The following is a 12,831-nucleotide window of genomic DNA, read 5'->3' as shown; positions in this document are numbered from 1 at the left end:
TGTACCAACCTGCGACAGTGTTGTGCGTCGCCTTCCAGGACTCTCTGGCTCTGCGCTTCCTCTGCGCAGAATAGTAGAAATCTTGCAAGAGATTGAGAAAATGCAGCAAAGTTGTTGCCAATGCAAGGTATTTTGCCATAGTACTACAATTGCTAAAATATTTCGGCAGGGTAAAGAGATCACACTCAACATTTCTAAATTACAAAAATAACATTCTGATTCCAAGAAAATTCTTTGCCTCAAAAAAGACTAGAGTGTATACGGACCGTAACGAAACAGTAGTTTTCTTTTGGTCTTAACTGCTTGCATGCAGTGGAACCAATCATGAATTTTCATATCATATGCATATTCTAGTCATCACCATTCAACAAATGGACCATGGGAGATTAACTAGGGAAATGGACTAAATTGGTGGAGATGGGGGGATGATCAATATGTTGACAGTATCTCTTTTGTTCGCACAACATACATTAAGGAGTGCACAATCTCTCCTCACAGTTGTCAAGCTCCATGTATTTTACTTCAAAGACCTCAACTGGGCAGATTCATATATAAGTTAACAAACACATCACTTGAAACTCTTTCGAAATGCACGATTAGTAAATTCATTACTATCCAAAAATGTGCTTACCCTCCTTGGAAGCGAGTTTTACCAATAAAGCTCATCTATTGACTGCTGTTGGTTCTTGCAACACATATCCCAATGATTCTGCAGAATTTGCTCTCTCCAGTCCCCAGGAAAACCTCCTAACCCACATCTGCTAGCTTTCTATGCGTTCTGGGACTTGTGGTCTTGGTTTTATAATGGGATGTGGAAAATTATAAGTCCCAGGATGCAACGTGCGAAGAGCTACTCAAGCATGAATCTAGGAAACTTGGAAGGGCAGATTACCCCAGGCCATTTAACACCCCTCATTCTATTCGCTTGCACTACCCCCTCCCTCCAGGCTTCACCTGCTCGGGACTGGAACTAAATTCTGTAGCACCCCGCATTAACTGCCCCCTGCAACCCCCTCCCTTTTGCCTCCTGTAGGGCTCCATCACTCAAGGAATCTGCAGCACTTCCGTCTCAGGTTGCCATTTTTCTCAGAGAATTCCAAGCCTTTTGGGGTTCTGGAAAAGCCATGAACTGGTACCGGAACAACTGTTTCTGTATAATCATTTTAGATTGAAAGGTAAGTGATTTATATGATATTGGGCCGAGGCAGGGTCTTCAATGTGTAGTATGACAGTCATTTCACGTTATTAACAGACCACAAACTTCTGGAGCCAAATTCTAGAGTCAGTTCCTCACCACGATGGTCAAGAAAAAGAGGTCTCAAACACAAGCTGTGGGCTTTGAATTTGCATAGATGAACAGTGCATATGCCACCAACTGGTGGTAACAAATTCAGAAGCGTAAAAGACAAAAAAAGCGCAGCTCCATATGAAGTTTCTGTTGAATCTGCTCAAACCCTTCCCTATTTTACGTAAGCCCACAGGCCAGAATGAGAGTTAATGGCCAGACATTGCTTTCGACCCCCACTGGCAGGAGCACTAAGTAGGGGTGAGCTCTATAGCCGATTATCAATAAAAGCCTTGGCCTGCATTATTGGGCAATACCACCACATGTAAGGAATCCAGTTCAATATGCATAGACTTGTTAATTCATTATATGCAGATGGCATTCTGCTGCTAATAAAGAATCCTGGTAACACCTTATCCCCAGTAATAAATTAAATAATTGAGTGTGGGATCGCTCTTGATGCCCTTTACTGCTTTTACCACTGAACCACATCTGACAATACCCTTACAGTGGCAGACAGTCTACCCACTACCTGGGTATCTGACATCACAGCGATCGGGAAGTTCTGCTTTGTGAAAACTATGGAAAATGTATAGATAGCCTGGAATAGCAGATTGAGGGCTGGATTGAACTTCTAATGACAATGGCAGGTATGATAATTCTCATGACAATGGTGATCCACCTAAAACTACTGCTTCAAAACATTCCCATCCCATTATTGAGACCTTTCTTAACCCATCTCCGATCTCTCGTGATTAGACTAGCATGGTCTGGCAGACAGCCTAGGATTGCATGGTACAAGTTGCAGCTACCCTATAGCCTATGGAGTTTCGTTGCACCCAATTCCCAGGCATATCATCTGGTGGCACAGCTGCAATCTGCTTTTTACTTGCTATAGGACACTCAACAGTCTCCACAAAGTAATTCAGAGGTCGGATTGATAGCCCCATTTCCACTTTGTAAAGCTGTCACGTAAACGAGCACCCACCCAAATGCTGAGATCCACAACAGAAAATGAACCAACTGCCTGTTCACAAGCATCGCCAATTTGTCAATTCACTTCCCATATCTGACATTGCTACGTAATCCATGACAAGAGATGACCAATGAGCCATGGGTAATTGGGCATTTACAAGCTCACCGGTGCCGGACCTTGAGTGCCCTTTTTGAGAATGGAGGCTTCTTTCATTCCAAGAGTTTGTGGAGCTGAAGCAGGCTAACTCCATGACTATGCTGCCGTACAATAGACTCTGTAGTGTCCTCAAGAGTTATATGCATTCTTCTCCGCAGAACCTCCGGAACTGCCGCTTCTACCAATGCTGCTTACAAATCCCAGTCCAGCTAAAATGGTGACACAGATGTACAACAGTACGCATAATAACAGCATACACAAACCTGAAATTAAGGCTGGGTCGGATGAGGACCTTGGCTATGAATTACCAGATTCGCAATGGTCTTATTGTTGTGAACAAACCAAACAGGTCTCATCTAATGGCATGTTAAGATTTATTCAGCTCAAATTTCTTCACAGAGCTTACTATACTCTGGTATCTATGGTGTGATATGGGCTAGCCGTCTAGTCAAATTGTTGGAGATGTAACGCCCCTAAAGACTTTTTTTTCACATATAGAAAACTCTGCCCCTAATAAATACATATTAGATAAAGCTCAACCAAGAACAAAGGCAGAAGGTGCCTATAGACCTATCACTCATGCCTGTAATGGCTCTCTTGGAAAACGTCAAAGACTTTGCTAAGCCATATAATAAGTTTATGGCAATTCACTCATGGTAGGGAAGGGGAGAGTCACTATGGCATGGCAGAAGAATTCTGTCAATAGATATGCTCACTGGTTAAGAGACCTGACAACCTGCTCATTCACTCCAAGACCTCAAGATCTCTGTTAACACATGCGTCCTGCCGCAGAGATATATGGGAACCACTCCACACTTACCTGGCAGACCTCCAGTGGAATCAATCACATGCTGGGGATCTCCGTCCCCTTAGCCTATTAAAGCGGATATCTCTGACATTTGAAATGTGATGCTTGTATTGCTACCTTTGTAGATACAACATAATACTGACAGTTACACTGATTGCAATATACACTGATTTATAATTGTATAGAGCGCGCGAATGCCCATGGGCGTCTTGGCGCTATAATTGCTGATTGCTATGTACAAGTGTTTTGATCCGATTGTCTGTACAAAATGGTGTGTCTAATGCCTACGTTTTGGTTTAAAAATCAAAAAAAGAACATGCTCTGTCACTAGAGTAGATGCAAACATTTGCCTCAGGCTAAAAAGCTGGCAACTGAGTCTACAGGCAGAAGTGTTTGCCTGAGAGGACTGTTGTTGGGAGCTCTGCAATTGGTAATGGCACATAAATTGATGCACGTAGTTCTAGACTTTCGTGATTTTTTTAAGCAAGCAATTTTGCCTTCTCATTTAGAAATGCCCTGGACAACATTTAGATTAGTTTTATCATCCAGTTATTGCCTTTTTCAGCTCAAATTTAAAGTAGAAACAAATATATTTTGAAAGCGCTGCCACAGATATTCCTACCTTTGTCTGAATGCCAATACTGGCAGGGCCTGTGAAATACTAGTCAGCTGGCTACCTTATCCCCTTCTTGCAGTGTCTCCTCTTTCTGGACACCTTCTTCTGTCCTTGGGACCCCACACTACTACACCGATTGCACACTGAGTCATCACTCCTTGCACGGGTTTACAAAACAAGTACACCTGGAAGGAAATAATTAGAAAACAAGCCTAACTCACTCAACAATGCTGATAAACTTTTCACCATCATTGTGTGAGTTGATCTTGTTTTGGGCTTGCTTTTATAGGCAGGTGTACTGGTTTGCTATTTTCAACACTCGATTCATAGAGGATGAATTATATCAAGTGTATCAGATGTAGAAAAGTGCCGAACCCTCTTTAAGATGAAGCCACGGTACCCTTGGGTGGGGTGCACCCCACAGTTTTCAGCCCACTAAGTTAAGTAGACCGTGGGAATCTATGCTTGCCAAATATCTCACACTTACATATCACCTATTGGGGGTCGCCACTTGCTAGTTTCAGTCAGATCTGCTTTTTACCTAGTAGGCACGTTTTTAGGTTTGCTAATAACTTTGGCCCCGTTTGACGACTCTTCACGAAAACGTATAAAAAAGTTTTTTTGAGCCTCTGATTGTTCCTGTAAAGTTTTGGGGTGATCCATCCAGTGGTGGGGCAAGGAAAAAGGCGGTTCCCAAAACTCAACTCTTTTCCATAGGTTTTTTTAGACAGGGTTACAGCAAAAAACTGTGGAACTGACTTACAACAAATTTGGCAGGAAGCTAGATCTTGGTCCGCAGATTGTGCTTTTTGTGATTTGGTGTAAATACACTCAGTAGTTTTTGAGAATACAAAGTAATTGTATATCTAGATGGTTGTGTCCAAAAGTCTCGAGAGACTCTTGCGGGAGAGCCAATTTAGAAATAGAGTGTTGTGATTGGCCAGGGAGCTTTATTTCCCTTGGGGCCATTTCGCTGCTGCAGGAGTCAGACTCCTGTGGGAGCGAATGCTCCGATTGGCTGCCAGCAATATGAGAAAAATTTAACTGGAAGCCATCACAAGACTTGGTCTCCTGTCCTGAAGTAAAAATAAACTATATTGGGGGCAGGGCAGGGATACCCTGACCCCCCCCAAGACCCCTCAGGGTGGGGTGGGGGACCCAGAGGGACCTCTCCTCTCCCTCTGCCAAAAAAAGTTTATGTGTTACTGTAATATTATCAATGGTGTCCTAGAAGATGTCATGAGTGATCTAATATGTGGGGTAATTAGCAGTACTACCTGGTAAGGGAACGAGTTGTAGTTACCTTAGGATAAGAGCTATAGTAACTTGAGATAACTATAACGGGTGACTTTTGGTGGTTTTTATAGTATATAGTAGTATGCATGCCACGTTAGCAAAAATACATAGGACTAAATCCAACGTTATTTATTACAACTGTACTAATAGGAGCACATACACACATTTATTAGTGCAAAGGTCAAACTACAGTTTATTTCCACAGTAGAGCGAACTTACCATGAAAAAACACTGTTTGAGCCAGACGAATTGTACATTACAATTAATTAACACATTAAATAATTTTCACAAGGACTCGTCAATGTGATTTTTTTTACTACACAATGTTAATCCCTTGCATCCTAATTTTGGTGAAATATCTTATTCAAAACAAGCAAATCTGAAATAATGGCGCAGACTATATATGCAGATGCTCAAAATGTAATATGGGCAATGGTGTAACATAAAATGATGGGGCACACCTGCAGTCTGCATATCTCATAGGTAATCATTGACTTTGACCTGAATGTGGGTCCCCTGAAAGGCTGAGGGGGCTTTTGAAGAGGTGGGTCTACCCGTGCCACAGGGCTGCAGGGGCATGTGCTGCGCCCCAGAATATGGGGTTTACTACCACGGTTGAGGGAAGGGCAGTATCGGCTTGTGGAGGGAGTGCCGTGGGGCGGTGGGGCGGGGCGAGGAAGGGCAGGGTGGGGGGTAGTAAACTCCGGCTCACGGCCGACCAGAGTAATGTAAACAAAGAAATAAAACAAACGTAATTGCGCGCGCTGAAGCGCCAAATGCATTTCAGCGCGTGCAATGAAATGAGTTTTATTTATTTATTTGTTTGCATTACTCCGGTCTGCCGTGAGCGGGAGTTTCCTACCCCCCACCCTGCCCCTCCTTTGCCCAACAAGCCACTACTGGGGATGGGGCATCACAACCCTCTCAAGGTTTCATCTCTCATGAGTCATGGCTCCTCCGACACTCAATAACTGTAATAAATAGCTTATTACACCCTATAGGAAATATTTCACAGTTCCCTGTGAAATACAGATATAGAAGTTTTATCACCATAATGACAGTTCCCACGTCACTCTACAGAGTATTCACTATTGCCAGGGCTGCTATGATTATACAGCCACGTTATTTACATTTTGTAACATATTGCCTACCAGTAATATTTTCATTCATTTGAGCTAGAAGCAACATTGTTGGTAAAATCTTCAAATTATATGGCAAATGTAGCAAATTCATGATATGTGATAGAGGATCTAAAAATCAACTGGCCCGCCCCATTGTCTGTTGTTTTTATCAACAATTTTAATTCCATGCAGTGCCCCATTTTTAGCCTTTCAAGGATACAGCTTCTTTGCACTAGCCACCCCAAAATAAACATGTAATATTAAAAATACACAAAGGGTAACATCTGTAACAGGGTCTCAAACTGCCATCTCAGTATTGCCACGACATTGTCAAATGACCAGATGGCACTGAATGATGGCAATATTGGAGGATCATATTATATATATATATATATATATATATATATATATATCCTACTGGGTGTAGTTCTAGTTAGGTCTGCGTTTCCTTAGGGATGCCTTTTCTGTATGTTTTTTAAAATTTGCAAATAACTTGTACATTGTTTGACGAATCTTAAAAAAAATTTTAAAAAATCACAAAAATATTACTTTACATAAAAAAAAAACTAGATATTCACTGAAAAATACAAAGGTTAATGTGAATTTAATGGTAGGGATTGAAATTATATCTTACTTTACATTAAAAAACAACTTAGAAATTCACAGGAAAAAACAAAGATTAATGTAAAGTTATAGTGAAGTGAAAGTTTTAGTGACATCATAAAGCGCTAAACTAAAAAAAAATGAAATTTACCAGTTAGAGTTACTCAAGTAACAATAACTCGTGCCCTAAGGCAACTATAGCTCGGGCCCTCCTCATGCACAGCTAATTACCCCTCATATGACATCATGCAAGACATGTTCTATAATATCATTGATGCCGTCACTGCAACATTTGAAATGACATAACTGATGACGTAACTGAGCATGGCAGGTTCAAGATGACCTCTGGCTTGAATTTGCTGTTGGAGTTTGAGTTGAGGTGTTAGTAACTGGATGGTCTAGAGAATAAGGGATTGTTCAATAGGATGGACATGAGAATAAGGGATTCGTCAGAATGGGGTGGGTCAGCATGAGTGAAGTGTAAGTGAAAATAGCACCAGTCCCCACACCTAACAGTGGAGCAAATACAGACGTTGAAAAGAACACTGTGTTGAGGTCTAGGGCCTTTGGCTGATTTAGTGGGTTGAGCTGTTGATATTTAACAAAGTATCATATTCCTTAGAGTCTAGCAATGGCTCTGACCGAGACATTCAGGAATCACTACATTTACGAATGGAAAAAGATAGGCAGGTACTCAAAATAGGCACAATGTCTCGGATAATATACAGTGGTCTAACGGGCCCACTCAACAAAGTATCGAATCCATCATGATTCTGGAGGTGCAAGTGGTGTTTGCAAAATATATGTGGTTAGCATGGAAGACAGCAGCAATGGACCTCAAATATACTGGTACTTTGATTCATATAATTTCGATATTGCGCAATGCAGATGCCTTTGGAATTTTATACAAAAAATAAGATTGTGCACCTCTTTGAATCACTCAGCACTTTCTTGTTGTCAGTTTCGCTCAAGATTTACTTCTTCTGAAGTGCTAAAAGGAGGGAATCTAGGGCCAGTTTAAATGCTCAGATCAGGCTTTACAAACATGATGACCATCAGACTTGAACTCAAAGAAACACTAGCGGGATGGCCTGAACACACAGGTAATGTCTTTCACTTGTCTAGACCAGGGCCGGACTGGGAACCTAAACCGGCCCTGGCAAAGTGCTCGGCCGCCCCCCCCGCCCCCTCCTCCCCACTCGGGGGTGGGGGGGATTGGAGTTGCCGCCGAGCGCTTTGCCGGGGCCGGTTTTCGGCCACAGGGCCGATTTTGCAGCTATGCTGCAAAACTGTCCCTGTACCAAAATCGGCCCCCAGGGACTCAAAACCGGTCCCCACCCTTGCGGCGCACCAGGGGATTGCCCTATGCCCGCTATGGCCAGTCCGGGCCTGGTCTAGACTGGCACCATTAGAAGAATATTCCTAGAATGCATCGTTAATTTCGACCATTACATTTAGATACAAGTTACATGTTAATCAGTTGAAATGTCAAGTAGGTTTTTTTGAGCAAGTCTCTTACAGAGGTGCTGGGCAATGTACTTCGTTCAAACTTTAGTAAAGTACAAAAAGTCTACTTGCCCCCATTTTTAGTGGCCACCTGAGCTATTTATTCAGTATTTTAAGCTGGGTTGAAAATCAAGATCTAGTAATTGTATTCTCTTGTACAAACGATTTATATTCTAGTCAAAAAAAGAACAGTAACTACCTTTGCTGTCGGCACTGGACCACCGTACAGCATTCTCTTGTAGGACCAGTGCCTTATTTGAGCAGATGGTTACAGGCGGGACCCAGCAGCACTTAATTTTGTGACCAGCACTTACTTTTCCTCATCAGTTTTTGACCCAGGGAAAAAGAGAGAACAAAAACTCAAAGGGAAGAAAGGAGAGGGAAGAGAAAGATGGAATAACAGTAACAAAGGGGGAAAGAAGGGATTAAAAAGAACCTGCAAGAGTGAAATAAAGGGGCAGAGTGCCTGGTAGTGGATGAAAAAGACACAAGATGAAATCAAGACCACGCAGTCTTAATATTCAGCAATCCCAACATAATTCAGCGCAAGCTGTGGGCTTCTGAGAAAAACTTTAGGGACTGATACCTCTTATTTTACAACTCAAGCACTTAGTAGGACATGCGCTTTGGCTAGGCACCTTGGGATCATCTTGCCCCTAACGCAACAACTTTCAAGATGTAGTTCAGACATCGGCAGGGATTAAAATAAGTATTAAATAATTCTAGCAAGGACAGTATGTTGGGGGCTTTATCTATAATTGTTCTGTTCCCATGCAAAGTAAATAGAAGTTCCCACAGATTAACTAACCAACTACTACTAATAAGGACATTCATCATTACTGCGCAAAAAATATGGTAAGTACTACATATAACAATTCAGACAGAATACTTGGCTTCCGATTGCTTCTTACCCTCACATTTCTCATCATCTGCCTCTTCATGGAATGGTGAGTGGAGGCTGCTGGAGGACGTCTGATGAAAAGAGCGTAGTCTGGGAAGAGCCAGCGCTTTACCATGTATTTTCAGGGAATGCTCCTTTAGTTGGCTTATTGTCATAGTGGAGAAGGAGCACAAGGAGCATTTGTAAGCATGTTCACCTTAATAAAGAGAAAACACTAATCACAGTGGGTCAAAAGCAATTGCATGATATTTAGTATATGACTGTACATTTAATTTACCCCAAAATCCAGTTATATCTTATAAGTATTTTTACTGCCCTAGGTGCTTGGTAAAACATGAATAAGCCACAATAAAATAATAACTTTTACAGGCTTGCTTTGTAGAATTTGTTACTTTGGTCTTCAAAAGCACACATATGAACTTCATGTGAGAAAATAGCTATACTAAACATGTACTACCTGTCCTAATTATATCATATAAAGGCACAATTAGAGGCTGGACAAAGCGGTATCCCTGGCAGGGATATAGCTCTACCTGATCAAAAGTGCCCCTCTGTTCTCTAATTAGGATTCCTGGGTGTGGGAATGCTTAGCCTGAATTTGCCGGGCGGTAATGTTGGCAGTAAAATGGAGTGCAGGTTCGTTTACGAGCTGCAAGCGCTGCACAGCCACCTGATCCTGCCCCCAACTATATGAAGTAGCCTGGTAGTCTCTTCTGCTCCAGACACCCTCCCCGCTACTCACCCACAGGTGGCAAATAGAAGTGGAAGAGCAAAACACACAAGGACTGGGGTGGCTTGGTGAGCAAACAAACGATGGATTTAGGCCCAGATCTCTGTACTGGGATGAATGTATGACATTGTTCTGCATTCTGTCCATCAACTGTTGTTTTTGCATTTGTCACCCCGAGTGGGACGGGTATGCTCAGACATGAGTCCCGTGCTCTCCACGCCACTGGAGTCAAGCTATCCTGGCTGATGACGGCTGATAGCCAGAAACCGGTCCTAGGATGCTTGTTTTCGGTTCAGGGAAGACGTGGCTTGGCAGTTCGGGCTGGACTGTTCCCATGAGGCACAGGGTCAAGGCTAATTTGCATATGGCCATGTCTGAACTGGGGTGGCTTGGTGAGCAAAAAAAGATGGATTTAGGCCCAGATCTCTGTACTGGGGTGAATGTATGACATTGTTCTGCATTCTGTCCATCAACTGTTGTTTTTGTAGAAGTGGAAGAGGGCATATTATTTGGCCTAGATTTGGAATCTATATGCTGCTTTTTACCCTACTATACTCATGTCAATGTGTTAGTTCCCATACCTAGAAGAATAACTTCTAACTGCACAGTTACAGGGGTGGATTATCAGCTGGAATCAGTGATTCTAGACCTGACAATTTTGCTGACTATGCAACCTAGTAAGGCCCTTAATGCTTCCATGTTGGACCACAGGGGCAGCGGGTGCTTTTGTTACGCCACTGACCAGAGCACGTTTTTGTTTACTGCAGCTGAAAATCCTACAGATCATGCATATCCTCTAACGTCATCGTGGAGATGGGTGAAATGTCAGAATATAGTTGTTGACGAAAATGTGGGAGTGAGGGATCCTTCTTGCACATCATTTGGAAATGCCCAATTATTCAGACCTTCTGGGGCATGGTTATAAACTGTATCAGTATTGTATGTGGAACAACATTTATGCCTTCAGACAAATGGTGTCTGTTGAATGTTTGGGAGGCCACATATTTAAATCGTGTGGAACAAAAGGGGGTGAACCTCTGTATAATGATCGTTCAACTAAATATAGCTTGTTTGTGGACAGTAAAAGAGGCATTGCACTTTAGTGACTGGAAAAGAGACCTAGACTAGTGCATGGTTGCAGAAACAGTAAGATATACAAGGGAGCTGCCCTAAAAAATGGGAGAAAATATGGGGTAAATGGAATACATATAAGAGAAGCCCATGTGCTGACCCCACAGTACTGTTTCTGAGAACTAATGAAAATGGCTGTTTTGTAACTGAACAACATTGGTTGTACAGGTGAATCGCAGATTGGGATGGTTTGGTAGGCGCAAGTGCGCGGATCTGTACCTATGAAACCGGTCTGTATTTATAATGGAATTCAAACTGTGTATTCTGATATTAAGTGTCAAATAAAAATAGAGATGTTACCAAGGTGTAGATCGGAATGCTATGTCAGAAGCTATTGACTATGACTATATCTGGTACTGTTTGGATGGGAGTTGGGGGATGGGAGGGAAAGTTAGTTTCAAATTGTAAATATGTGAAAGTGACATTATATTAGTTGCAAGGAACATATGCGAACGGGTATAGTAAATGCGAAAAATGACGCTGCCTGCCCGCTGGGTTGTTGGCCATTATAGTTGTGTCGAATGTACTCCGTCACACATGCCTCCAGACCACGGGTTGTGGCAAAAAGGCTGTGTATGTTCCGAAATATGCAATAAAACTTGTTTAAAAAAATAAATAAAATAAAAAATAGAGTTGTTACCAAAATAAAAAAAAGATTTCTCAGTCTCACCAGACACCCTCTGCAAAAGTCTATCACCTTCATTAAGAAATGAAGCATCATAAATGCCTCAATCAACTTCGGAGGACATTCAAATGGAGGCAGTGGGCCAAACACAAAAAAAAGCACGACTGCCTAAACACAAAGATAAGCATAAATTGGCATCTACAAATGCAATTTGGTTGATAGGTACTTACCAGGATGTGCTTTGAGGACATGAGTCTTCAGGCGACTATTGTAGGATGACTTGAATGGGCAGAGTTTGCAGCGGAATGGCTTGTGATGGCCATGATGAGTCTGCATGTGGCGCTCCAAACTGCAATAGTGGCAGACGAAGATATGTTTGTGTTACAGAACAGAACACTTGAGGCCTAAATTAGAAATATTTATTCCTGTTTCTGTGGCACCCAGTGTTTTCATTGTCTGAAAAGCCTCTGCACTATCAAATATGCTTTTTCAGGGTCAGATTTCCAGTTCAAACAACACATTCAGTTAAAAGTTGCGGACGGAGGTAAAAGTGCAAAGGAACATACACTTGAATATTTTAAGGGCACTGCTTAACTGTTTTTTTTACACCACAGATTTAGTTCTAAGTTATTGAACCCAATGGCGAGGCAGGATCAGAATTAGAGAGTGGGCTGGCAAAGCCTGATGTTGAAAGGACATTGAAATGCTGAGGCAACGTTAACTACAAAATGGAGGTTCACAGTATAAATGAAATACATTTAAAAAACTGGAAAACATAGGTTGTGAATGAGAACGATGAGCAGAGCATTCCCTCCATGATAAGTACTGCATGACATTTCAAATGACTTGGAGCTCATTTCATTGGTCAGTACTATTCAACACACTAGGAGCACCCACTGTCTGTAAAACGGTTTTTCAACCAGGGAACTATGGCAATACGCACTTTCATTAAGTGAAAAAGTGGAAGGCGGACAATCTATTTGCGTTTGCAATTACTTGCACTGATATTTAATTAGAGTTATCCATTCATGGAATTACTGATGTCCCATCTATTGAAAAATGTCCACCACAATGGTT

General features: G+C 42.0%; 1 protein-coding gene across 3 annotated transcripts in view; it reads right to left on the bottom strand.

The window, feature by feature from the left end:
- Positions 1–12,831, bottom strand: part of ZNF462 (zinc finger protein 462) — a 208,460-nt gene that overhangs the window by 51,960 nt on the left and 143,669 nt on the right. For 2 of the 3 annotated variants that reach the window (XM_086962073.1, XM_086962074.1), the window contains exons 6-8: positions 11,985–12,103; positions 9,279–9,464; positions 10–81 (exon numbers count right to left, since the gene is read on the bottom strand). In XM_086962073.1, the coding sequence (XP_086818199.1) occupies positions 10–81; positions 9,279–9,464; positions 11,985–12,103 (377 nt within the window). The remainder of the gene's footprint in view (positions 1–9; positions 82–9,278; positions 9,465–11,984; positions 12,104–12,831) is intronic. The other variant, XM_086962075.1, reaches the window with a different exon arrangement.

This window comes from Lissotriton vulgaris, chromosome 3_1, assembly GCF_964263255.1.
Source record: "Lissotriton vulgaris chromosome 3_1, aLisVul1.2, whole genome shotgun sequence".
In the NCBI taxonomy this organism is placed as follows: domain Eukaryota; kingdom Metazoa; phylum Chordata; class Amphibia; order Caudata; family Salamandridae; genus Lissotriton; species Lissotriton vulgaris.
This window is presented reverse-complemented; position numbering and strand designations above follow the sequence as displayed.